The sequence below is a fragment of the Tenrec ecaudatus genome, chromosome 13 (genome assembly GCF_050624435.1).
Source record: "Tenrec ecaudatus isolate mTenEca1 chromosome 13, mTenEca1.hap1, whole genome shotgun sequence".
Lineage (NCBI taxonomy): Eukaryota > Metazoa > Chordata > Mammalia > Afrosoricida > Tenrecidae > Tenrec > Tenrec ecaudatus.
This window is the reverse complement of record NC_134542.1, coordinates 7546999-7572483: the sequence shown is the minus strand read 5'-3', so window position 1 is coordinate 7572483 and position 25485 is coordinate 7546999. Positions and strand designations below refer to the sequence as shown.

General features: G+C 57.2%; 1 protein-coding gene across 1 annotated transcript; it reads left to right on the top strand.

Moving 5' to 3' along the window:
• The first annotated feature begins 17805 nt into the window (after nucleotides 1–17805).
• PTMA (prothymosin alpha) lies at nucleotides 17806–19726 on the top strand. Its single transcript, XM_075529520.1, has 4 exons — nucleotides 17806–18115; nucleotides 18331–18424; nucleotides 18743–18810; nucleotides 18986–19726. The coding sequence occupies exons 1-4, from the start codon at nucleotides 17843–17845 to the stop codon at nucleotides 19031–19033; spliced, it is 483 nt and encodes a 160-aa protein (XP_075385635.1). The 5' UTR covers nucleotides 17806–17842; the 3' UTR covers nucleotides 19034–19726.
• The last annotated feature ends 5759 nt before the right edge of the window (nucleotides 19727–25485 follow it).

Sequence of the window (25485 nt, the reverse complement as noted above, 5' to 3'; positions counted from 1 at the left end):
GTTCTTCTAATCCATGAGTGTCCGCCTGTCACTGTTCTCCAAGGGTCGTATCACAATGAACTGCGTCTGTATATATTTTTGCGTCCCATCTCCACCTTCACAGGAAGAAACGGAGCCCCACAGAAGCTCAGCGACTCTCCAAGATACACCCTGAAGAGGAGGCTGAGGGTCCCCTTCCATCCACCTTCCACCCAAGGGGCCTGTCTGGCCTAAGCCCACTGGGACAACCTGACCCTGCAAGGGGCTGATGGAGGGGTCCTACCTCCTGCACTGGGATACGGGACCAGGTTAGCTCCCCCGTCCCTTTCTGGTCTTGAGCTTAAGTGACTCAGAAACTTCTAGAGAAAGGTCTGGGCCAACTATCTCTGCTGGAACTGAGTGCTTCCGCTACCGCCCAGAGAAGCTGCCTCTTCACCCGCTGGATTCAGTGCTTGTTCCTGTGCTGGGCCCTGTGCTCTGGTAAGAAAGCAGGAGCAGTGTGTGGACGTGTCCTGGGGGCACGGAGGTGAGGAGTGGCCATGGAGGGAGCCCCTCCACCCCACCCAAGGAGGAAAGGGGTGGGAGCAAGGAGGTAAGAAAGCCTGGTGGGACCCGGGCCTCCAGGGCACGCAGAGCATTGAACCCAGGTGTGGAGGAGCCTGGAAGCCAAAAGGCGCGCTCCCTGCTCTGCTCGGAGACGCCTCCTCCAGGAAGTCCTCTGTGCTACACAGTCCCACTCCTGTGCATTCCTATGGGCCTTTGAGACGGTGCCTGCCTCCCCACCAGATGCTGAGCAGGGCAAGGGGTCTGCCTGTGTGTGCTTACATGCCCCCACTCTTGATTATCTAATAATAATCACTGCCATTGAGTCAATTCTGACTTAGAGTGATTTTACACACATGCACACACACATATATGTTGGTGGGGGAATTCTGTTATTTTTCAATTCCATTTTCCACCAACTTTTTGAAGCCCCCTCATGTGACACTTGGTCTTGGATCGGCCTTCACATGCATAGTTCAGTGATGTTAACTTTCCTCATGCTACCCAATCATTACTCACACCTGTCACCACCCAGGGCCTCTTAAGCCCTGAGTCACCCCCTCTCCCTCTCCTAGAGAGCCTGGTGGATCAAAGCCATCCACCACCCGAGGGAGAAACGACAAGGCCGTCTGCTTCTTCAAGATCTCAGGCCCTGGAAACCCCACAGGGCCGTGCTGCTGTACCTTGTCAGGTCGCTGGAGCAGAGAGAGGCTCCCGGGCTATGGGTTTGGTTTAGAACTCACGTTGGTGAGATCACACAGCAGCTGTCCATTTGGGGCGTGACTTCTTTCACTCAGCATGTTTCCAAGGTCCTTCCCCCTTACCCATTCCCCAGATTTGTAGCAGCTCAGCGTCCCCCAATAGCCTTACATTTTATAAAGTTAAAAATACCAACAGAGCTGAAGCAAACGTTGAGGGAAGGAAAGAGTGGAACACATCCTGGCCCACTAAGCCCCGAGGACGATATTCCTGCTCAGAGCAGCCAATACACAGAGAGGACCATAGGGCTGGCCCCACCATGAGGCACGACATCCCTTACTGATGCATATCAATATGAGGGACAACACTAGAGGCACAGTGCAGGAACTGTGCCCATCTGACCTCACCACACCAGGACAAAATGCTAAGGGCGTGCGACAGAGCAGCAAGGGGAGCAAAGCAATGAAGTCCCTGGGGAATACCAAAAACAGTCTCTGGGGCCAGAGTGTGGCACCCCATCAGACTCCACTGGAAAACACTCCTAAAGGTCAACAAACAGACCTGGAATTATTTATAGGCTTTTCTTTTTTTTTGTCATTGGATTTTTTTTTTGGTTTGTTTTTCTTTTGTTATTTTGTTTTGTTCTGCCTTGTCTTGTGCTTATTGTCTCTGCATGTCTACCTAGAAAGATAGGTGGGATAAACAATCTGGAGGAGGAAACAACGGGACCAACAGTTCTGGGGGGACATGGAAGAGGGTAGGCGGGGAAAGGAAGTGGGTGTTAACAACCCGAGGGATAAGTGAATAACAAGTGATCTAAAATCAATGGTGAGGAGCGTGTAGGAGGCCTGGTAGGGCTTGATCAAAGGCAATGTAACTAAGAAGAAGTACTGAAACCCAAATGAAGGCCAAACATGACAGTGGGACAAGAGAAAAGTAAAAGGAAATAGAGCAAAGAACTAGGAGGCAAAGGGCATTTATAAAGGTCTAAATACAGGCATGTACATATGTAAATATATTTATATATAACGACAGGGAAATACATCTATATATATATTTATATGATAAGTTTCAAGGTAGCAGATGGACATTGGGCCTCTACTCAAGAACTCTCTCAATGCAAGAACCCTTTAATAACCTGGCACTTCATGATGCTCACCTTCCCAACAAAGTGGCTGAAGACAAAATGGGTGCATAAGCAAATGTGAAGAAAGCTGATGGTGCCTGGCTATCAAAAGATAGAGCGTCTGGGGTCTTAAAGGCTTGAACATAAACAAACGGCCATCTAACTGAGAAGCAACAAAGTACACATGAAAGAAGCACCCCAGCCTGTGTGATCATGGGGTGTCAATAGGATCATGTATCAGGCATCAAAGACCCAGAACAAAAAGTCATATCAATGTGAAAGAGGGGGAGTGGGCACCCAAAGCCCATTTGTAGGCAACTGGACATCCCCTTACAGAAGGGTCGCAGTGTAGCAATGATGAAACATACAACTTTCCTCTAGTTCTTTAATGCTTACTCCCCCACACTATCATGATCCAAATTCTACCTTACAATCTGGCTAGACTAGAGGATGTACACTGGTACAGATCAGAGTTGGAAACACAGGGAATCCAGGACAGATAAACCCCTCAGGACCAATAATGAGAGTAGAGATACCAGGAGGGTAAGGGTAAGGTGGGGGAGAAAGGGGGAACTGATCACAATGATGTACATATAACAGACAACAGAAAAGTGGGTGAAGGGAGACATCGGACAATGTAAGACATGAAAAAATAATTATTTATAAATTATAAAGGGGGAGGGAGGGAGGGGAAAATGAGGAGCTAATACCAAGGGTTCAAGTAGAAAGAAAATGTTTTAAGAATGACAATGACAACAAATGTACAAATGTGCTTGACACAATGGATGGATGGATGGATGGATGGATGGATTGTGATAAGAGGTGTATGAGGCCCCAATAAAATGATTTTTTAAAAATACTGATAGGGAGGAAAGCAAACTACTGCGCACCTGCAGGTCTGGCTCTGGGTCCAGCCCCTGGGTCGCGAAGGGTGTTGGCGTGGTTATCTGCTGCACAGACGTGTGTGGTCCACAGGAAACAATGCGTCCGGCATGGCCGTACACACGTACAAGGCATCCATGGAGACAGTGGGGTGTGGAGGGCCTGCCTCAGAGCGGAGGGAGGCTGGGAGGGTGCCTACTGCATGCTCACAGTGTGACTACTGCATGCCTGGCGCAGACCTACTGCGTGGCACTCCCAGGGCTCCCCACACTTGGTAAAGTCGGGAAGGAGGGAAGGAGGCAGGCCCGAGGAGATGGGTCATCACTGTGGTTAGATGGGCTTATGCGCCCGCCCAAGCAACAACCACCAACCTTGAGGACAGAGCAGGACCGGCGCCGCCTCCCTCTGTGGTGCACGGGGTCCCTGTGCGCTGGGCTGGAAGGGGCCTGATGGCACCCAGCGTCTATCTTCAGGGATGTTGGCAGCCACCTCTTCCCAGAGGAGCTGGTGGGTTTGAGGAGCCAGCCTTTTCGTTAGTGGCTGGCCATTTTAACCATGGTGCCCCCGGGGCCCCTCTGCAACCCACAGAGTAGGCCAACCCTCTCCTCAGACTCACCGGGAAGCCCCCAGGACCATCTTTGCCACCATACAGTGGGGTTGGAAACTTCTCCTGCCACTCTCTGCATTTCACAGGTATTTGTGACACCTGGAAGGTGCCCTGGTGGGGTGGTGGTTCCGTGCTGGGCTGCTAACCGCAAGGTCAGCACTTCAAAACCCCCAGCCACTCCCCAGGAGCAAGAGGGAGCCTTCTACTCCCACAAAGAGTGACCGTCTCAGAAACCCACAGGGGCAGCCCTGCCCTGTCCTGTAGGGTCACGATAAGTCTGGATTGACTCAATGGCAGGGAGGGAGGGTTTTTGGGGCCCAGACCAGGGACTCAGCAGTGGCCTGTAGGAGTGGCCTCCTTTTTGGGGAGAGTGGAATTTAGTTAGCTTCCCGGGGCTGTTAAGCTGCCATTGCTCCAAGGACCGGGCAGCATGATGGCAAACGCAAGGAGAGGCACAAACCCGGATCATGCCTGTCCGTGTTTGGTGGGTGCTGACCGACCACACGCAGACCCACAATCACACACGTGCCCAAGCAAACTCAGGGACCTCAATTTTCCCTTCTTTAAAATGGGTCCCCTCCTTTATGTCTTTCCCCCAAAAGCTGTGTTTAAGTTCTAAACCAGTGGTTCTCAACCTTCCTAATGCCACGACCCTTTAATACAGTTCTTCATGTGGTGGTGACCCCCAACCATAACATTATTTTCATTGCTACTTCATAACTGTAATTTTGCTACTGTTATGAATCATAATGTAAATATCTGATATGCAGGATGTATTTTCGTTGTGACAAATTGAACATAATTAAACATAATTAAGGCATAGTGATTAATCACAAAACAATATGTAATTATATATTGTGAAATATTAATGTTTTCTGATGGTCTTAGGTGACCCCTGTGAAAGGGTCATTTGACCCCCAAAGGGGTCTCGAACCACAGGTTGAGAACCACTGTAATCTAAACCTTGTTACCTGTGAATGTGACTTTATTTAGAAAAAGGGTCTGAAGCAGAAGTTAAAATGAGGTCACACGGGATTAGGATGGGCCCTAATCCAATGCAGGCTGTTCTTATTTCACTGGCTTGGTGTCAGGTCACTTCTGACACCTGTCTACAACAGAACGTAAAGCTCCCTTTGGCTGTCATCCACCTTGCTGCCTCAGGTCCACCTGACTCATAGGGAGTCTGTAGAACTGCCCCCAAAGGTGACCGTTACAGCAGCATACCACCTGCCTCCTCTTTTTCCTGTGGAGCGGCTTGTGGGCTCAAACCACTGGCTTTGGGGTCAGTAGGCCATGCTTAAACCACGATGCCACCAGCACTCCTGGACCTGAGGAACAGCACGGGCAAGCTAAGAAGTTGAGCTATGGGAATTATATTCCCTCCAGTCCCAGGGTCGCAGAACTCACGAAGCGCTAAGGAAACGGGTCAGATGGCTTGGGATGCTGGGAAGTCCCCAAGCCGAAGTCCTGATGTCTGCCCTGAAGGACCCCCTTTGTCCACAAGCTGCTCAAATCCTAAGAACTGGAGGTTAGGCGTCCTAAGGGAGGAGCAAGTCTCCTAGGTCTGTCAGGAAGGGGAGAGCCCCGAAAGATTGGCTTTGAAGGAGGTGTGTGTGGTTTTAGCCTTCTGCAGACTAAGGCCAGACCCCCATGGAAACACTGCCTGCTCTCGGAGACCCAATGCACAACCGAACAACACACTGCCTGGTCCTGCGCTGTCCTCACAATCGTTACCTTTGTGGCCATTATTGTGGCCACTGTGTCAGTCCATCTCCTTGACGGCTTTCCTCTCTTTCATGGACGCTCCATTTTACCAAGCGTGACGTCCTCCCCCGGCTCTGGCCTCTCCTGACAACACGTCCACAGTACCTAGCGGAGGTCTCCCCATCCTGGCTTCTAGGGAGCATTCTGGCTGTCCTTCTGCCAAGGCAGAACTTTTTATTCGTTTGGCTGAAAGCTCTGGTTCTCTCCACATCCTTCTCCAACAGGGTCATTCAAATGCAGCAAGACATCCTGTCCATAACAGAACTCCCTCCACAATGGGATTACAACCACCCACCAGTGGGGAGGCTTGAATTTATGCCGCATCACAAAAGAGATGATTAAGGAATGGACTAGATCTCAGGAACAAAAGGAAGCAAATCAGTTGCCACCAAGCTGATTCTGACTCAAGGTAACCCCCCTGTGACAGAACAGAACCCTGCTCCACAGGGCAGCCTGCACTGAGACCTTTCAGATACAGGTGGCCAGGCCTTCTTCTGAGGCACCTGTGGGTGGATTGGGGAGCCACCAACCTTTCCAGTTAGTAGCTGAATGCTTAACCATGTGAATCACCCGCAGGGACCTGGAAGGGAACACAGGATGGGGAAATACGAGGGAGTCAATCCCCAGGAGGTGTGCTGTGGAGCCCAGTGGTACACTTCAAGGGTGCTGCTGAGCTTCCTAGCCACCAAGGCAGAGAGGACAACTGGGTTCATTCCAAGGGCTCTCCCTATATGGGATAAGTGAAGCCAGTTACTGAGAAGCCCAGCTCTCCCTGGGGACATGAGGTGCTGCTCAGTACACCTACCTTTAACCACACCGCCAACCCACACCAGCTGGCCCATGTTATAGACTAGAAGTGCCCCACAGGCTCTTCGTGGGTAGACTGACTGAATAGAAGCAGGTGTCCACACCTCTGGTCTGCAGTACCTTTGGGTGGGTTCTGATCACCCACCTTTAGGTCAGTGTTGGTGTTAGGTGGCATCCATTGGTTCTAACTCACAGCGACCCACAGAGGGAAACACACTGCCCAGCCTGGTCCCATCCTCACAATCTTCCTTGTAGTTTGGGCCCACGGTTGTTTGCAGCCGCCATGTCCACCCAAGTCTCCCTGAGAGAGCTTCCTCTGTTCTTTAGCTGGCCTTCTGCAGGGTCTGGTCCCTCCTGATCACACGCCCAAAGTCCGTGAGATGGAGTCTCAACAGCCTCACGTCTCATGGTCTTCCAAGACAGGTTTGCTGGCTGTCTGGCCGCCTGTGGTCTGTATGTTCAGTACTCATGCCAACGTCACAATTCAAGGGGTTTGACAGGAGAGCCGATGTATTTCGTGGTGGTTGTTGTGAGGCGCCATCACGTCGGTCCTGACCCATAGCAACCCGAAGCACTGCCGGTCCTGCACCACCCTCATAATTGTCCTTATGCCTGAGCCCATGGTCGCAGCCACCGCGTCAACCTGTGTCTTTGAGAGCCTCCCTCTTTCTCCACGTTACCAAGCACGACGCACTGCTGGGGCCACCTGACGGCTCTGGCAGGTGGCTGCCCCGAGTCTCATGTTGATGGTAACAGCGCGCTTACGGTTGGAGTTTTTTCTGTGCAGGCAGCTGAGGAGCCAGCTGGGAACGCAGCCTGCTCCTAACCACCAGACCACACTGCCCAGCTGCTACAGAGGCCGGAGAGAACTCTGTTCCTGGGTCTCTATGCAGGGCCAATGTGCCACGGTGAGCCCGCCTTCGCCTTGGAAAATGGTGGAGGGAGATGCCACCCACTGCCTGCTGATGCCATGAGACCTTCTCCACGGGGCGAGCTGGGGCCGTAGGGTTCAGTGGGCTGGCAGTCTGCTGAGACCTTGGCAACAGGCAGCTGCAAAATGCCTTGCCTATAGATCCTACTAGAAGCCTTTCCTTCCCAACTAGAAATGCCCCACCCGGAAGCCCTGTCTCCCCACGCCGCCCGAGAGAGGTCTTTTTGTCTGTGCTGGGCAGGAAAGTAGGAGGGTGAAGGCCTACGTCTAGGTCAAAAGAATAAAACCCCACTATTGGGGGACCAATAACAGAAGTGTGGGTGAAGGGAGACCATGGACAGTGTAAGACACGAAATAACAACAGTAATAGATCATTGATCAAGGATTCACAAGGGAGGGGAGGGAGGGGTGGAAAGAGGAGCTGACACCAAAGGTTCACGTAGAAAGAAAACGTTTTGGGAAGGTTGATGGCAGCATAGGTACTTGAGTGCTCAGTACAGTTGAACGGAGGGCTGTCATGAGATTTGTGAGAGCCCCCCACCCCAGTAAAATGAGTAACTGAAAAGAAAGCCCGCTACTAATCAACATCACTTCAGCATGGATACATTTGACGACTGAAAGTACTGTGGACTGCTAGGAAGACAAACGGATCTGTCTGGGTGCCCCTTAGACGCGGGGGTGGTGAGCCTTCGTCTCATGGTCTTCGGACGTGTTGTCAGGAGAGAGCAGTCCCTGGAGAAGGACACTTTGCTCGGTGAAGTGGAGGGGCAGCCGCAGAGAGGAAGGCCCTCAAGGAGCCGGACGGACTCCGTGGTTGCAACAATGGGCTCAGGCATGGGAACGGCTGTGAGGGTGGCGGCGGACCGACCGGGCCGTGTTTAGTTCTGTTGTGTGCAGGTCGTGGCCAACTGGACCGCACAAGCACCGGTCAGCAGTGAGAGGAGCCCTGGGGGCCCAGGGTTCCGTGTCAGGTTGCTAACTGCCAGGTCTGCAGTTCACACCACCAGCACTCCGAGGGAGCGAGACCTCATTTTCTACTCCTAGTGACAGTCTCGGAGAAAGACCCATGGGCGCCTCGATCCTGTCCCCGAGGGCCCCTAGGAGTCAGAGTCGGCTCACCAGCTGTGGTTGGTTTGTTTGGTGGCACTGGAGGCGCCGTGGTTGAGTGCTTGGTTGCTAACCAAAAGGTTGGTGCTCTGCACGCCCTGGCCGGTGGCCGTCTGCGTCTGTGGAGAGGGGTGGCCTGGGAAGTCCCGTGGGGCAGGCTGCTCTCACAGTGGCTGCAGTCCGAGTCACTGAATCAGCTCGGGGTTTGCTTTTGGACACCGGAAGGCTGAGACCCCGGCTGTCACTGGTGAGGGTGGGTGGCAGAGGACCCTGGTTCTGGTGGCCCATGCAGACTCTCCCCTGAAATGGGGTCAGCATGGTTGTTGCAGGGTGTGGGAGGGTGGGCTCTGTGCTCACTCGCCTCAGTCCCTCTTTGGTATCTCCTGAGAAGGGACGAGTTAAGGCCTGAGAATATGTCTGCCGCAGGGCGCTTTCGGGGGTAGCCAGCTCACGGAGAGCCTGTCCACCGTGTGTCTGGATGTGCCAGGGTGTGGCACCGGTCCTTTGCTGGGTCACGGCTGGAGGGCTGAGCTGGGCTGTGTGTGCATTTGGGGCAGGCTAGGGGTCAGAGAGTCAGCTTTTCCCATCCCTGCCCCTCTCCTTGTCCTTATTCACTCATCCTTGTGACTTTACCCCAGAGCCACCAGGATCTGCTCTCCCTGCTCAGCCCCCGCCAATCATATGGGGCTGCAGGGCCTCCGAAGCCCTACATGCCCTGGCAGTGGCTCCATCACACCCGCCCCTTCAGTCAGTCAAGGGCAGCCATCAATCAGCAGGGGCAGGGTGGGGCGGCATGGAGACACTACAACCAGGGTTGGATTTCTGAACAGGGGTCACTTTGCAGGGTCCCTCTGGGCCCCCTTTCTGGGCACCAGGAAGCCCCTATGTGGAGTGAGGCTCTTTCCCACCCCATGGGCAGGATGACGTCCCCAACAAGCGAGATGAAGCATGGGGAAGAATGTGAGCACCTTCGTAGACAGATTAGCGAATCAGCCCAAGTCAGCCTGTGCTTACCTTGGTTACTGGGATTTCAATTTTGAAGAGAGGCTCTGATTCTGGAGGCGGTGGGGTTGGGAGAGAGCCAGATGCCAGCCAGACCTAGAAACCGAATCTTCGAGGTGGTGGGGGAAAATAAAAGTGAAATTGTTCACCACAGATTAGTGAGTAAGCACAAGTCAGCCCAGGCTTACTGGGCCATCCAGTACTGCCAATGCATTCAATCAGGTGATGGCACTGTGAAGGGTGGCCCTCTGCTAAGCATGCTGGGGCAGATCTCACATCCCGGCAGGGCTCACTGGGACACTGGGGCCAGCTTCACCACCATTTTTTGGCGTGGTGGTGGGCTGCGGGGCTGCCATCCACAAGTCAGCAGTTCAAAACCATCAGCTGACGCCAAGACAGAAGGACAGGGCTTTCCACTGGTGAACAGTCAGTCTCCGAAACTCACAGGGGGGCAGTTCTACCCTGTCCTACAGGGTTTCTATGAGTTGGCATCGACTTGATGGCAGTGAGTTTGATTTTTTGGTGTTTTTGACTAAGGAGAGTCAGATTAAACGAGGCACAGGGACACAGACACTGGTGGACAGAGGCGACCAGGGGTCAGTGGGAGGGAGGGAGGTGTCAACCAGCTGGTCTGTACTCAGTCCTGAAATGGCTTTGCATGATGGGATGCCATGGGAAGGCAAAGGGGCCGGTTTAGGACTGGAGGGCACTATCCAGTCCCGAGGTCCCTGAGGAGACCTGGTGAGGTAGGAGAGGCTGGGGCTGAGGAGGTGAAACTTGGAAGCCCCCCAGTATTGTGTGGGAAGGAGTTCCCCAGGGGGACAAAGGCTCTGAGAAACACTTGTTGTTTATGGTAGGGCCTTTCTTAACCCTTCCCTCCCTCTGCCGAGAGAGTGGTTTCACTTCCGGTAGGCTGGCTTCCTGATATTTGTTTCTAATTTCCTTTTCGCCCGTTTTTTCGGATGTTCGGGACGCACATCTCGCTGTCCACCGTGAGTGTCCTGCATCCCCGTCAGCCCCGGTGATTTCTGAGGACCTTTCTGGCAACTTCCTGAAAACACTGAGGAAATGTCCAAGATCCCACACATGGCTAAGACAACCTCCACACATGGCGAATCACCAAGGGCAAAGAGTCCTGAGAACAGTCCCAGAGCAGGTGGGGCCGGAAGGGCCCTGTGCTTACACTGGGAGCTGTCTGTGGAGAGCGGGTCTGTCCCGGGCAGACGGGGAAGAGGGTCTGGAGGGGCCTGGCTTAAGGGAAGTAGCTCTCTTAGCATCAGGAGAAAGTGGAGGAGAAGCCTGGAGACGTGCTGGACGGGCCTGGGAGGCCAGTCACAACCGAAGGCCACACGGGCTGCTGGCCAGCACAGCTGCAACTAAGGGGTTCCCTGAAGCCTGTGCTCGAGGGTCCTGTGCCCCCACGTCCTTCTTTTCCTGGGCCACGCTGGGTTCTGGGGTCATATGCTGCACCCTGTCCTGGCACTGTCCCGTGGGTGGGACTGTGCCCATGAACACCTCGCTACCCTCTACTTCTCCTGACCTTCCCAGAAAACCTCCCTAGAAGTCAGAAGGCTGTTTCAAAGGTGCTGGGGAAACTCCTCCCCCCCATTCCTAGGGACCCATGGTCCCACCAGGTTCTAAAAAGGGACAGAGCTCCATGCCAGGGACAGGACTAGGTGGCTGAGGCACCCCCGCCCCCACCCCCACCCCCACCCAGGGCATGGAGGCCCTCGATGCTACCAGCTGCCATGCTGTGATCTTCGCTAAGCCCCTCAATCCCTCGGCTCTAGGCTCTACCATCTACAGACCAAATACCCCCTTCCCCTGGGTGTCCCCCCACTCCCCAGAGGGAGGGAGGGAGGCAGGGGCCAGGCCGCGTGTCTGGCTGAGGACTCCAGGACCTTTCTTTGTGGCAGTGGTTGTCCCCTGCTTCAGAAATAATCACTCTTGCATTCGTTGAGTGGAGACTGGAATAGAGTGACCAGCTGCCCCTGGTTCTCCCGGAGTCTGTGTGTCCCGGCATTCCCTCCATCCTAGGTGGTGATTTCTGCAGGACTGTCCTGATTTTAACCCTGGGGACCCCGTAGTCCCAGGTTACCCCGAGAGATCCTGGCAGGTCGTGCCTGTTCTGGCTGTGTCTGTCTCAAGGCCTGGGGGTGGGGTGACGCCTCTAACAGAGAGGAGGAAAACGTAGGTTCCAGAACTTGGAGGTGGGCTAGAGCACAGAGCTCCTCAGCCAGGGTCTCCTCAGGCAGGGCTCTGGGTCTTGCTGCATTCAAGAAGGGGCAGCTGTGAGGTGCTGTGTTCAGGGCCTCGGTCACAGACAGGTGTTTGCCGGCTTTTACTTGGGCAAAATGCAGTCATGGGCAGTCCGAGGAGGCAGCCAGGTAAGTACTCACCCATGTGCCCCCATAGCCTGACCCTCAAAACTTGGGCTCACACACTTAAAGCAGTAACCAGAGCGTAATCCAATCACCCTGAGCTGGAGACACACACACACACACACACGTCACTCTCACCCCAAGGAGGTAGGGAAGAGGGTCCCATGAGGCACCAACTGGAGAGGCACCACGGCAGACTCGCGCCCCCACCCCCCCCCACCTGCCTCCTTACCTAGTCTGGCTCCAGGATCCCTCAGGCCTTGAATGCTAACTGACAGGGTTCCCTGCCCTCCCACATCAGGTAGGAGCTTCTGGTCCCGCTCCCCTGGAGGACGGACTGGCAGGCCCAGGCCTGCAGACCAAGGGAGCAGGGAGGGAGACAGGCCTGGCCAGGCTCCTGCACAACCCCACCTGGGCTCAGCAGAGCAGCAGTGGCGGGAGAGTTGAAAGGGCTCTGGCAGGTCCGCAGGCCCTTCTCCTGAACAAGGAAACCACAGCCTGACACTCTGGATTTTCCGAAGGGTGGGTGGGGAAGTCGGGAGTTCAAGGGGGCCTGCTCCAGTTGGATCTCCTCCCAGTAAGGGGGGAGCCACCAAGCCCGCCAGGACTGGCTTCTTCCAGAAGCCCACTTTCCCACTGAGTAGGGAAGGGATTTTTGGAAGGCTTTGTTCTTTTTGTGTGGAGTCCTGGGCACGTGGTGACATCAAACAACTTTAGATCCCGATGGAAAAGGGGGCTCCGAAAAGCCGCCCTGTGTGTCCGCTGCACCAGGACCCCGCTAAGCACTGTGCTTGGCACAGGGGAAGTCCTGAACCGTCCCCAACACTGCCCGTGGCGATGGGCAGTCTCTCCTTGAGCCTCCTAGGTTTTCCTTTTACAGGTGAGGAAGTCACCTGCCCAATGTCACCAGCCAGCGTGGGGCAGGGCTGGGATTTGCACCCAGCATGGTTCTCCATGTGGGTCCCCTGGGCTCCCAGCCCTTCAGAGGTAACTGATTAGGGCTGTTAGAAATAGTTTCTGAGCTGGGGGTTGCTGTCTTTAATGGCTCCAGGGCCAGGCAGGTGAAATGAATGTGTGAGTCATCTGGGTGGGGGCAGGAGAGCAGGCTAGCATGCAGGCTCCCAGCAGTGTCCCTATGCAAATTCCTTACAAGCCAAGGTTGCCTGCAGGGGCCCTTGGGGGCTCCTGGATGAAGGTCACTGGCTAGACTGGCTGGGGAGGGCCATGAACAAAAAGGGCTGCCAGCTTGGCCAGCCAGGTATGCATCAGTTGGTCTTGGGGCTCTATCTCCGGAATAGCAGCTAGAGGCCGAGAATGTGAAAGGAGACCCCAAATGCGGCCTGGTTCAGAAACAGTAGGATGGGCAGTAGAGAGCTGCCCGGCTCCGGAAGGACAGGAGCCCAGAAGGTGAGAGGCACTGCCTTCCACTCCAAGGCCTCCTGCCTGGATTCGACCATTTGACTCCAGGCCCCTCTCACTGATTCACTTGGAACCCCAAGTTCCAGGGTCTGGCTTTTGGACTCCGTGGTAAAATAAGAGAGGCTGAACGTCTCCCTTTGCTGGTCTTCAGTCGGGTTGGACTTTCAGTTTTCTAAGACGGCAACTTCTGTGATAAGCCTTCATCTGGTCCTACCTGCCTTGTAAGGTAGACAGAATAGTGAACAAGCTTGCCTTCTCTGCACACAGCAGGCGCTCCCGCAGAGTAAGCCTCCCTTCCAGAACCAGGTGGGCACCAGTCTTCCTCACCCACTTCTCACCAAGCCGGCTCTACCTGAGAACTGGGTCAGGCAAAGCAGTCATTTGAGGGAAATTCACGTTCACCCAGGTCCTGCCCTCGGGTGGTTCAGCCTCTCCCCACACAGTGGGCAGAATCCAGACTGGTCATGTCCATTTTTCAGATGTGAAGATAAAGGTGGCTTGCTCACGGCTGGGAAGAAGTCTCACCCCGTCTAGAAGATGGATGGATGAGGCTCAGCCGACGAGCTCACCGCACCCAGGAACCTGAGTCTCGCTTTCCTGAGGAGAAGGCCTTCCAGCCGGGTTTAAGACCAGGGATCAGCACCACCCCTCCCCAAGGGCGTGGCCTAGAGGGTCCCCATGTCGGTGGTAGTGGCGGCAGCTCGGCCACCAGAGCGCCTACTTCCTGGTCTGCGGGGGAGGGGAGGGGAGTCCGCCCAAATACAGACTGCCTGCAGCAGGAGGGAGGGGACCCCCGGGACATCCTTGTGAGAGTCTCTAGCACTGGTGCGCGTCCACCCTGGGGAGCCGGCTCCCGCCACTGAGCCATCTTGGGGCAGGATGGCCCGCGGCTTCCTGCGGGGCCAGTGACAGACCCGCACCCTACCCCCACCCCAGGACCCGGTGACGACCTCAGGCCGGCGGGAGGTGGAATGGCGCCCCTGCCCTGCAGCACCTGGCTCCCGTTTCTCAGGCCAGACTCGCAAGCGTGCCCGGGGTGCGGAGGTGGGGCGCCCCAGGCCTCCGCGAGGAGCGGGGCGAGGACAGGGTAAACGCAGCAAAGGGGTCTCGCAGTGGGCATGGGGCAGCTCGCCCAGACCAGGAAAACCCGACAAGGGTGACTCAGTCTCTTTTCTCGCCCGGCCTCCAAGCTTCGCTGGCCTGGGTAGCCATCCTCTCCCTACAATTCCACACTCCGGGTTTTCCCCGTTCCTAAAGTCGGCAGCCCCAAGAGAGAGACAGCAGAACCAGCCAATAGCAGGACGCAAAGCGTCAACTTTGTGTTCGCCCGCCACTCTCAGCCAGTAGGCGCTCGTTTCGACGTAGTCCCGCCTTCCGTGTCGGGCGCCCCCTTCTGGCCACACGGAGACGAACCTTATCTGCCGCCATCTTGTGTGTGGCACAAAAGTCTTTCCCCCCCCCCCCACCCCATCCGACCCTTTCCACCTATTTTTGTCTTTCCTCCCACGAAGGGGCCTTCGTAGGTCGATAATCTAGCGCGGTGGCGATGAGGCGGGTGTAGCCTGCCGATTTTAGATACTCGGCGTGGGTTCGAGCGCCACGTCACTTGGCGAGCTTAGCGCCATCTTGAGTGTGGCTCACGATGGCTCCCTCCTCGGGGGTTCCGCGTGGTCACTGAAATGGCGCCCCGTATTTCAAGGAGCCCTCGAGGACTAGCCCAAATAGTAAAAGGGACGCGCATGTCACCCTATAACCCAGCAGTATAAAGGTTCGTGTGTCCCGCGCAGCCCTGAAGTCGAGCAGCACACAGGTGACTCGATGGCCGGTGCAGCCCTGTAAGGAAGCTGCCGCGACGGCAGTGTCCGCCCAGGGACAGCCCTGCCCGCGTCCTGAGGTGTGGGGACCGCTGCCTGAGGCGCCCAGCACGGGCAGTCTTGCTCGAGGGCAGGAGCCTGTACCGGCCCTCGAACACCCCCCCCCCGCCGCCCGAGCGTGTGCTTGGCACGGTGCCAGCTCCTTGGTGGGTGAGAGCGGCGCCCGCCAGGGTTCGGGGTGGGCGACGGGGGTCTCCTCCCCCAGACCTGAGGGCCCCCTGAGAAAGGACGTGGCGGCCCAAGGCGCGGGTATCGGCTTCGCGCCCCCGCCGGTCTGCACCGGGGCAATTTTGGGTCGAGGGTGCTCGGGCACGGTGGGCGGGCAAGTCCTCGGGGCGGACGGGGCGCCTCCCGGGGCCAGCGCAGCCCAGCACCCGGGCGTCCCCTCCCCCCCTGGCAGCCGTCGTGCGCCCGCCGCCGCCTCTACCCTCCCCCTCCTTCCGAGCAGCCGCGGGGGGCGGGGCGGGCAGCTTTGCCGCGCTTTGGCTCTCTGCGTCAGCAGCCCCAGCAAAACAGCGCGGGAGCGCGCGGGCCGAGCGCGCGCGCCCCTCCCCCGCCGGCCCGGCGCCGCCGCCTAGACCCGGCAAACTCTGAGCTTGAATGACAGAGCGGCCCGCGACTGCGCAGCGCGGGCCGAGCCCAGGCACTGCCGCTTTAAGCACGCTTGCCCATTGTTCGGGATCGAGCCAATGAGAGGTCGCCCGCTCCCTGCGCCCAGCCAATGACGCTCGGGCCAGGGAGGCTTAGCGCCGCCCACTAATCTATATTAAAGCTTCTGGCGCCGCGTGAGTCCCCCACTGGCTGCTCTGAAAAGCCATCTTTGCATTGTTCCCGGGTTCCGCTCGCCGCAGCCACCTCCGCCGCGCGCCTCCTCCTCCGCCGCCGCCGCCGCGGACTCGGGCAGCTCCCTCGCCAGAGTCCCCGAACTCGCGCTCTTTGTCGTCCGCCGTTCCGGATCACCAGCGTGCCCCACCATGTCAGACGCGGCCGTGGACACCAGCTCCGAGATCACCACCAAGGTGAAACTGGACGCCGCCCGCCCCCTCGGGGTCCGGTCGCTGCCGGCGCGTGGCGGGCGGGTAGCGCGGCCGCCCTGCCGCCGACCGGCCCCCTCGTGTGCGCGCGGGGGAGGGAGTGGGCCGCGTTTGGGCCTCGCGGTGCCGTCGGGGTGTGCTGCTCGGTCCGCAAACTTGCTTGCGGCGGCTGGCCGGTGTGCCGGCGGGCGGCCGGGCGCGCGGAGGTAACTTAGGAAGTCAGCGTGCGGGAGTCGGAAGCGCGGCGGGCGCGGGCCCGCGGGGCTCTGAGGCGGCCCGGGGCCGCCGCTCTTTGTTCGGCGCCGACGCCGCGTTTCGCGCCCTGCGGCGCCGCGACGGAGGAGTGAGGGGCCCGGGCGGCCGCGAGGAGCTCGGGGAGCGGGGGCGGGCGCCCCGGGGAGCGGGCGGGCCGCGGTGATGCGCCCGCGGCACGCGGCTCGGCTGAGGCGAGCCCACGCGCTGGAGGGGGAGGAAGCGGAAAGTGGAGGCGCGGGGCGGCCGGGGGCGCTCCCCGAGAGCGCGGGCGCCCCGGGGCGAGCGGTCCGAACAAAAGCTGTGGCGGCGCCGGGTCCGAGCTCCGGCCCGTCTGCGCGCCCCGGCGGGCGCAGCGCGAGTCACCTTGGCGTCTCCTTAGGCTCCCGCGCCGGCCCTCGCCTCCCGCCGCCCCCCAGGGGTGCGCGTCGGCGCGCGGAGCTCGCAGCCCCGAGCCCCGCGCGTGGCTTTCGGTTCCCCGAGGACCCGGTCGGCGCCCTCCACCCCCACGCGTGCCCGGAGCTTCCTCGCCGCCGGAGCGGTTTCCCGGCAGAAGCGGCCCCGGAGCCCGCGGCGCGCGTCGCCGACGGCCTCGCGCGGTTGGCTGAGCGCCGCGGGCTCCGGGGCGCCTCCGCGGGACTTTGCGCGCCAAACGCGGACGCCGATGTTGGGCTGCGGGGCGCCAGGGGGCGCCGCGGGGCGGGCTTGGCGCGCGGCCGGACCCGGCGCCGCAGGCTTCCCGCCGCCCTGAGGTGTCGGCGCGGTCGGGGCGCACTTGGCGGCTCCGAGCCATGTGCTCCGCGCGCGCGGAGCGGTGCGTGCAGAAACCCGCGCGCAAAGCCCGCCGGGCAGGGGCTGCGCGCCTGCGCGCCCAGGCCTCCCCGCCCCCACGCTCGCTCCCCCGGGGTTCTCGCCGCCAGGGGGCGCCAGCCCCACGCCGCCCCGGCCTGCCGACGGAGCCGGCCGAACAGGTGCCCCGGGGCCACCGGCCGCCCGCCCGCAGCCTCCCGCCCGGCGCCGGGGCCGCTCCCCGCTCGCTGGTGGCGGGGCCTGGGGCGGCGCCTCGGGCTCGGAAGCCGCAGGGCTCGCAGTCTCCCGCCCCGCGGGCGCCTTTTCCCGCGCGGCGACGTGCGGTGTCTAGGGACCGGCCCCCCGTGTGCGGACAGCCGGCACGTGGCGTTCTTGCCCAGATCCCGACCGGTGGGTTTTTGGCTCTGGCTGTTGACCAAACGGCCCGTTTCCCCGCCCACCGCGTCCCTGGCGAGCGCCCCCCGGGGCTGCGCTCCTCGGAGGCCGCACTTATTTATGGAAGCGCCCGGGGGGCGGGGCTTCCTCTGGTAGGAAGCCGGCCTGCGGCGGGAGGGGGAGGTGTGGGAGCGCGGTGTTCCCAGGCTCGTCTGCCTGGCCAGACGGGTTTGGAACTTGTGCCTGCCACATGGCTCTTCCCCTAAGAGGCGTGACGGGGCGGGGGGCGCCCGACGGCTGCTGTGGGCCCGGCTTTCGGGGCTGCGCAGAACCCTGGTCACCGAGGTGGCCCTGCCGATCCAGCCAACACGCAGCCTTGCTTAACAAAACTTTTGGTCTCTCACCCTGCTTGTTCAGAAGACTTACCGGCTTTTTCCTTAACCTTTTGAAGGACTTAAAGGAGAAGAAGGAGGTTGTGGAGGAGGCGGAGAATGGGAGAGAGGCCCCCGCTAACGGCAACGCTGTGAGTAGTGCCTGCTTTACAAAGAGCGGTTCCTGGCTCAGGACCGGCCGCCTCGACGGAGGGCTGCCGGGTTCTGAGAGCCACTGAGTTCCTGTGTTCTTACGGCGCCTCTTGATCTTGAAGGCGGTGTGTTGGCAAGGGGCAAGATCGGGGAGGGTTGAAGGAGGAGACGTTTTTTGATTGGTGGGTTTAATACCATTGTTTTTCTGTTGAAGAATGAGGAAAATGGGGAACAGGAGGCTGACAACGAGGTAGATGAAGAAGAGGAAGAAGGTGGGGAAGAGGAGGATGAAGAGGAGGAAGGTGATGGTGAGTAGTGAGCCATCTTCACAGCCCTTCTCTAGTGAAGGGAAAGTCACAGGGAGCTGGCATTTAGGGGGCTGGTGGCCACACAGCACACTGCATGTCCTGTACTTGACTCCGAATCTGACCTTCCTTGATTGGACAGGATGGCTTGGGCCTGAGTCCCAGGAAGTCTCTGAAAGAAGTCCCTACTACCGTGGGTGGGTGTGGGGTCCTCAATTCTGGCTCACTGTGGTCCCCTGGAGTGGGGAAGGACATGGGCTCAGTGGCCTTACCTGCTGGCTGAAGAGGCTAAACTGTTGACTGGTGCTTACTGTCTCCCAGGTGAAGAAGAGGATGAGGATGAGGAGGCTGAGGCAGCTACAGGCAAACGGGCAGCTGAAGATGATGAGGTAAGTTCTGGCTTGACATGAAGTGGGTGGGGGGGTGGATGGGATTGGGCTTCTTGGCTGGCCTCCAGTATCAGTACCCATGATACTGGCCAGCTAGGCTGACAACGGGTGGCCCAGGGAATGGGACCGGGCACTGTGGAAGGGCACCTGACCATCTTCCTTCTCTACCAACCAGGATGACGATGTGGATACCAAGAAGCAGAAGACTGACGAGGACGACTAGACAGCAAAAGGAAAAGTTCAACTTACAACAACAAAACAAAAACACAAAGGCCACCGTGACCTATTCACCCTCCACTTCCTGTCTCAGAATCTAAACGTGGTCACCTTCGAGTAAGAGTCCCGCCCCACCCACCTCGGGCTGCACCACTGCAGACACGCGCTCACCACCACCCCACCAAAACGACACCGTGAATTTGCAACAGGGGAGGCAAAAATAACCAAAACTTCCCGGGCCCTGCTTTTTTTCTTAAAAGTACTTTAAAAAGGAAAATTTGTTTGTATTTTTTATTTACATTTTATATTTTTGTACATATTGTTAGGGGTCAGACATTTTTAATAATCTCGGATGACCAAGCCAGCCTTTGGAGCGTTCTCTGTCCTACGTCTGACTCTACTTGTGGTGTGACCATGTTCATTATCTCAAAGGAGAAAAAAAACCTTGTAAAAAAAGCAAAAACAACAACAAAAAAATACAATCTTATTCCGAGCATTCCAGTAACTGTTTTTGTGTATGTACTTAGCTGTACTATAAGTAGTTGGTTTGTATGAGATGGTTAAAAAGGCCAAAGATAAAAGGTTTCTTCTTTTTTTTCTTTTTTTTTTTGTCTATGAAGTTGCTGTTTATTTTTTTTTGGCCTGTTTGACGTATGTGTGAAGCAATGTTGTCCAACAATAAACCGGAATTTTATTTTGCTGAGTTCTAACAGCTGTCTCAGGTGTCGTTTTTCTGTGTCTAAAGTGTTGGGGATTGTAAGGGTGTCTGGGGTCCCATGCTCAGTCCTCTGGGTGTGGGGTAAGGGCCAGACTGGAGAAGGGGGTTGTGAACAGGACATCCCAAGTGTGCCTGTGACTTGCCCACAGGTATAAGCAGGCACAGCACAGCCACAGCTGCAGGCCCCTCTGGAGCCTTGGCTTGTGTCCCACTCCCAGGCCCTAGAGAACTGCCACAGCATGTGGGCTCTCCCAGATACCTGGGAGTGGGACCACAGCCAAGGCTCCAGGGGGGCCTGCGCCTGGGATCCTGCAGCTGTGGCTTTGCTGTGCCCGCTTCTGCACTCTGCTGGCTCAGGCATAGGACTGGCCCCCCCGTGTGGCCTGAGGTACCAATCTTCAGCAGATTGGTCAGACTTGGCCTGCTTAAAGCACAGAGGGTGGGCTACTGGATTGATGGACAGGGAACTTGCTATGTGACTGAACCCTACAGCTGGAGGGGGTTAGGAATTTTGTGGGCCATTTTTTGAGTCTGCAATTAGCTTCAGGGATAGACCCCCATACCCCACCTTTGGGCTTGTGGTTTAAGTGCTTACCTCAGTGAGTGGAGACAGGCCTGGTCATATCCCTGAGGGCCCTGGCCACCATACTTGGATGGGAGACACTGAATTTCATGTCCTGTTCCTTCAGTGGTAGGGTGACCCTCAGCCTCTTGTTCCATGAAGGAGGCTTGCCTCAGGCTACAAGGCCAGGGGGTGGGGTAGGGTGCTATGACGACCGGAAACCAAGTTACCTCATATTTGGCCACAAACAGCCTCCAGAAGCTTGGAGTGTGCCTGCTGGGGGTGCGGGGTGTCCCTGGTGGAGGGAGATGGGAGTTACATCATGTCACCATCCTCCTACAAATTCTTGCCCCCATGGCTTGGATGGAGGATTAATCAGAAGACATGTCTGGTATTACAAGGTCCCCAAACTCATGAGTTACCATGCCAGCAGAGTAGTGTGCCACAGCCAAGGACAGGGATTAGGCACCAGGTCTCCAGCCAGGCAACAGTCCAGGAAGTTGGTGTGTGACCCCCTAAGGCAAAGGCATATAGGGCGTATAGGGACCTGGGGGAGTGGGAGGAGCATTGGTGGGGCTGGGGGGGTAAGACCGCTAACCACAAGGTTGATGGTTCAGACCTACCAGTTGCTCTGAGGAAGAAAGCTGAGGCCGTCAGCTCTAAGGACTCAGAGCCTTGGAAACCCTTTAGGGCAGGCATCCACAAACTTTAAACGGGGCCAGTCACTGTCAGACCCTTTGGAGGGCCGGACTATAGTTTAAAAATGAACTATGAACAAATTCCTATGCACACTGCACATATTTTGAAGTAAACAAAACTGCAAAAACACCTGGTGGGACACATGCGACCCCAGGCTGTAGTTTGAGGACCCCTGCTTGGATGTCACTGCATTGGAATATGGCTGATGGCAGTAGGTTTTGGGTGGAGGGGTTTTTAGAAGGATAACTTAATCAAGGACCCAGGCAGAACTCTGGAGAGAAGTAGGCGGCACCTTGATTGACAGCCCCCCCCCCCGGGTTCTTAATCTGGGGGTCCAAGGACCCTTTCACAGGGTCGCCTGATTCATAACTAGCAAAATTACAGTGAAGTAATGAAAATAATTTTATGCCCCCAATAAAATGATTTTAAAAAAAGAAACGACTTGGAAATCTACGGGGTAGTTCTAACCTGTCCTACAGTCATTATAATGTGGCACTGACTTGAAAATATTATTATTTTATGGTTGGGGGTCACCACAACATGAACTCTTAAAGGGCTGTGGCATTAGGAAAGTTCAGACTCGCTGGGCTAGGGGGTGAGGATTCCCCATGAAGGTACCCCAGCCCCAGGCTGAGGCAAGTGGTAGGTCAGGGGCTCCTGGGAAAGACCAAGCCTGTGGGGATGGGCCAGGTCTGGAAGGCAGGAGACAGCTGAGCTGCCCTGCCTGAGAAACTTAGGCAGAGGCATGGACAAGATGGGTGGGAACAAGGGTGAGGGGAGACGGAGGGCCTGTGGCACCAGGCTGAGAACTGCCGCCTCCCCTGCTCACCCTGCCACTTGTCCCCACTCTGCCTGGGCACTTGCTGCTCCCACCTCACTCCTTGTCAGGGCCCTGGGGCCCAGTTCCCTGGTTCTCTGAGGCTTTCCAGTGGTCAGTCTAAAGGATTAAAGGATACTCTTCCGGTCGCCCCTCCCCCATGGCCTTCTTTAGTTTCCAGTTTGTTTTCTGCAGAGCCCCCTTGTGACACATCCTGCCAGCTGCTGCCTGGTGGTTTTGAACAAGCGGTTTTTGGGTTAGCAGCCAAGCGCATTCATGGCTGTGCCACCAGGCCTCCCCTCCGGGCATGTACCTGCCGATTTACTTGCTTCAGTGGTTGATGGCTGTCTCCTGTGGAGGCCAAGAGCTGCAGCACCACATTTTCCAGAGCACGGTAGTAAGCATCCCTCACTCATTCATTCACTCATTCAGACGGTTGTGAAACGCCCATCTGTACCCCTCAGGAGCCCTGATCTTGGAGACCCCACATGTGCGGAGGAGAATGGGGTTCGGCATTCCAAAAGGCTGCAAGCTTTTGGGAGCAGGTCATGAGACCTTTCTTGCGAGGGGCCTCTGGGTGGGTGGTTACAATTGCTCATGTACTGGCTCTCAGAAGCCCTGGTGTAGTGGTAATGCATCAGGCTGAGATCCACAAGGCCAGCAGTTCAGAACCACCAGGCACTGCGAAGGAGAAAGACAGGGCTTTCTGCTTCCACAAATAGTTAGTCTTGGAAACCCACAGGGGCAGTTGCTAGGATTCAGAATTGAGTCAATGGCAGTGAATTTGGTTTGAATTTTCAAGGGAGCCCTGGTGGCGTTGTGGTTGCATCCTGGGCTGCTAACCAAAAGGTCAGCAGTTTGAAACTACCAGCTGCTCTGTGGGAGAAAGCGGAGGCTTTCCACTCCCGGGAAAAGTTAACAGTCTCAAAAACAAGGGGGAAGGAGGGGAGCTGATACCAAGGCCTCAAGTAGAAAGAGATTGTTTTAGAAATGTTAATAGGTACAAGGCAATATATGTACAAGGGTGCTTAATACAATTGAATGAAGGACTGCCATAAGATTTGTAAGAGCCCCCCAATAAAATAATTACTTAAAACAAGCAAACAAAACTAAAACAAAGAGTTGCAGTCTCAGAAACTCACAGGGATTCTAGTCCTACAGGGTCACTATGCATTGGCATGCACTTGATGGCAGGGAGTTTGTTTTTTTAAAGCAAGGGCTTAACTGTTCAACTCCATGCAGGCTCCGCTGAGAGAGACTAGAGCAGGATTGGCGTGGGCTGGTGTTAGCCAAGCTGTGCCTCCCCCCCTTACCTTTCTGGCTTGTGCCCCAGGTGGGCTGGCGGCAGGATTTCACCTGTCTTCACTCAGTCCTCAGACTGCCTCCCAAAAAAGCTGCTGGCAGGCCAGGCCAGGCAGAGGCCTTCTGGCCCCACACCCAGGACAGGCTCCCAGCCGCCTGCTCCCCACCCTTCCCCCTCCAGGGAAGCAAGGAGACTCCAGGATCCTGTAGTGCAGCTTTCAACCCAGTGAGGACGCTCTGACCCCCTCGGGCAGTGGCCCCCAGGCAGGAGGCAGGAAGCTTAGTTCAGGCCAGACCCTGAAACAGTGGCCATGTTACTACAGGGCAAGTGACAGATTGACGGGTCTCCATCTTCTCCTCGGAGAAATGGGAGCAGGAGACACAGCCGAGGCCAGAGGCTGCTTGGCAGGTCCCCTGAGACACAAGGGGTCTGCTCTGGGCCTGCTGTTTGTTACCTGTATCCTCGTTGGTTGTGTCAGCCTGCAGGCTCTGTCCTGGATTGGCCCTGGTTGGCCCCAGAAGAGCACGTTTTCCTCCAGTCTTGAATTCGCTGGTGATTAACCACTGTCTGGGGGCTTGTCCTCCGGGGCTGGGTCCCCTCCAGGCAAGGCCAGGGCTTCCCAGGGAGCCCAGGTTGGAAGATTTGCAAGGGACGGGCGCCCTCTGGTGGACACGGGCGCTGAACTGCAAGGGGCCCCACTAGGCCAGGCCTGTCCACCCCTAGAGGGGCCTGGCGAGACCTCCCGCCCTCCTTTCCCTGGCACGCAGCCAGAGGGAGGAGTCCAGGATCATTGCCCAGGCCTTCCCTCGGGGGAGGGGGTGGGGAATAAAGGGGTTGCCCTTTCCTGGAGGGTAGATGCCAGGCCTCTGCAGAGCCCAAGCTGGAGGCCCCATCAGCACCTTGCCCCACCTGGGGGGTGACCTCGGTGGTGTGGTCCCAGCCTCCTGGCTTCCCTCAGGGCCTGGTATTGCAGCCCTGTTGGTTCTGCCTCAGCTCTGCTTACGTGTCCTTTCCCACTGCACCCTCCTCAGGGGGGCCCTGGCCCCAGGAGGCCCTGGGGGTGGGGGAGGGGGCTGCATACTGTATGAGGCCCTGCTGTGGACGTTACATTTCCTCAGGCGCCCTCAACTGCTGTCCTTGAGGCCAAGTAGGGTCTTCCAGCTAGTCCCCCGCCTCCCCGCCCCAGGTCAGGCTGGCTCAGTCCTGAGGTCCAGACCCCCTCCCTGCCCGTCGCTGGCTGGGGGCCAGACCCCATACTTCTCGCAGACAGGGCAGACCGCTCCTTGGGGTTTCCAAGGCTGCCTGTCTTTAGGATGGAGCTGTGGCTGCATACATGGTTACGAGTCGGGCTGCTAGCCTGGAGGCTTAGCAGTTTCAGACCACCAGCCTTCTCCGCTCCTCCGTAGTGCTACAGTTGGGGAACCGTCCCTTACAGGGTGGCTCTGACTCAGAATTGACCCCGTGGGAGTGGAATTCTTTATGGGAGCTAACTGGCTGGCTGAGGTCTTGCTCAGAGCTGCTGCTACAGACAAACAACCGCCTCTTCTGTTGGCGGCCCCACACTTAACCCCCTGAGTCACCAGGGCACTTTGACCTTCCCAAAGCCTGTCCTACCAGCACATGCCAGGGAGTATGCAAATAGCTGGTCTCAGGCTCACACCTGGAGAGAGTTGCTTCATGAAGGTGGAAACCCTGGGACTCCTTGGCTCTGGCCTCCTCAGCCCACCCCAATTCAGGGGAGATAGGTCTTGTGTAGTGTGGCTGCCACTCTTCCACCAGGTGACAGTCGGTAGCAACAGGGCCCAGGGCAGGGGGATTCCTAGTTCTTGCCACAGACCCCAGCCAGCTCCACAGGGACCCTCTTGCTCCCAAACCACCGCTGTATTGACCACCCTCTAACTCTGGCCAGGTGGGGGGTCCTAGAGGGCCAATCCTGAGCTGCCGGGACCACCACGAAGGCCCTGTGAAGGCTGGGCAGAGGATGAGGCCATGTGAGGGGCAGCTGGGGGGACAATCCAAGTCCAGTGAGAATTTGATTCGGCTCTGCATCTGCTTTCCCAATCATACAATCTTCAGTTCAATCTCCTTCCTGCTACTGAGCTGTGACTTTGCCTCTGGTCACAGAGAAGTGAGAGACTTAGAGGAGGAGACTTGGAGGATGCCTTTTCAGACCTCCTGATGAGGACAGACCGTTACCCATAGCAACAAGTGCCAGGTGGTCACTTGAGACAGGCTCATTCCACAGGCACCTGTGCCGGGACCCAGCTGAAAGCCTTGCCCTCGGGCCGGGGACATCTGTTGTTTCTGCTACAGGCAGCCAGCCCTTCATCTTTCTGCTCATCCCCTGTCATAGTGTCCAG

Bases quoted from the DNA above. Each gene is read 5' to 3' on its own strand.
- PTMA (XM_075529520.1), top strand. From the start codon at position 17,843: ATGGCTCTTCCCCTAAGAGGCGTGACGGGGCGGGGGGCGCCCGACGGC. The intron at 18,116-18,330 runs GTGAGTAGTGCC...TTTCTGTTGAAG, and splicing joins CCCCCGCTAACGGCAACGCT to AATGAGGAAAATGGGGAACA. The intron at 18,425-18,742 runs GTGAGTAGTGAG...ACTGTCTCCCAG, and splicing joins TGAAGAGGAGGAAGGTGATG to GTGAAGAAGAGGATGAGGAT.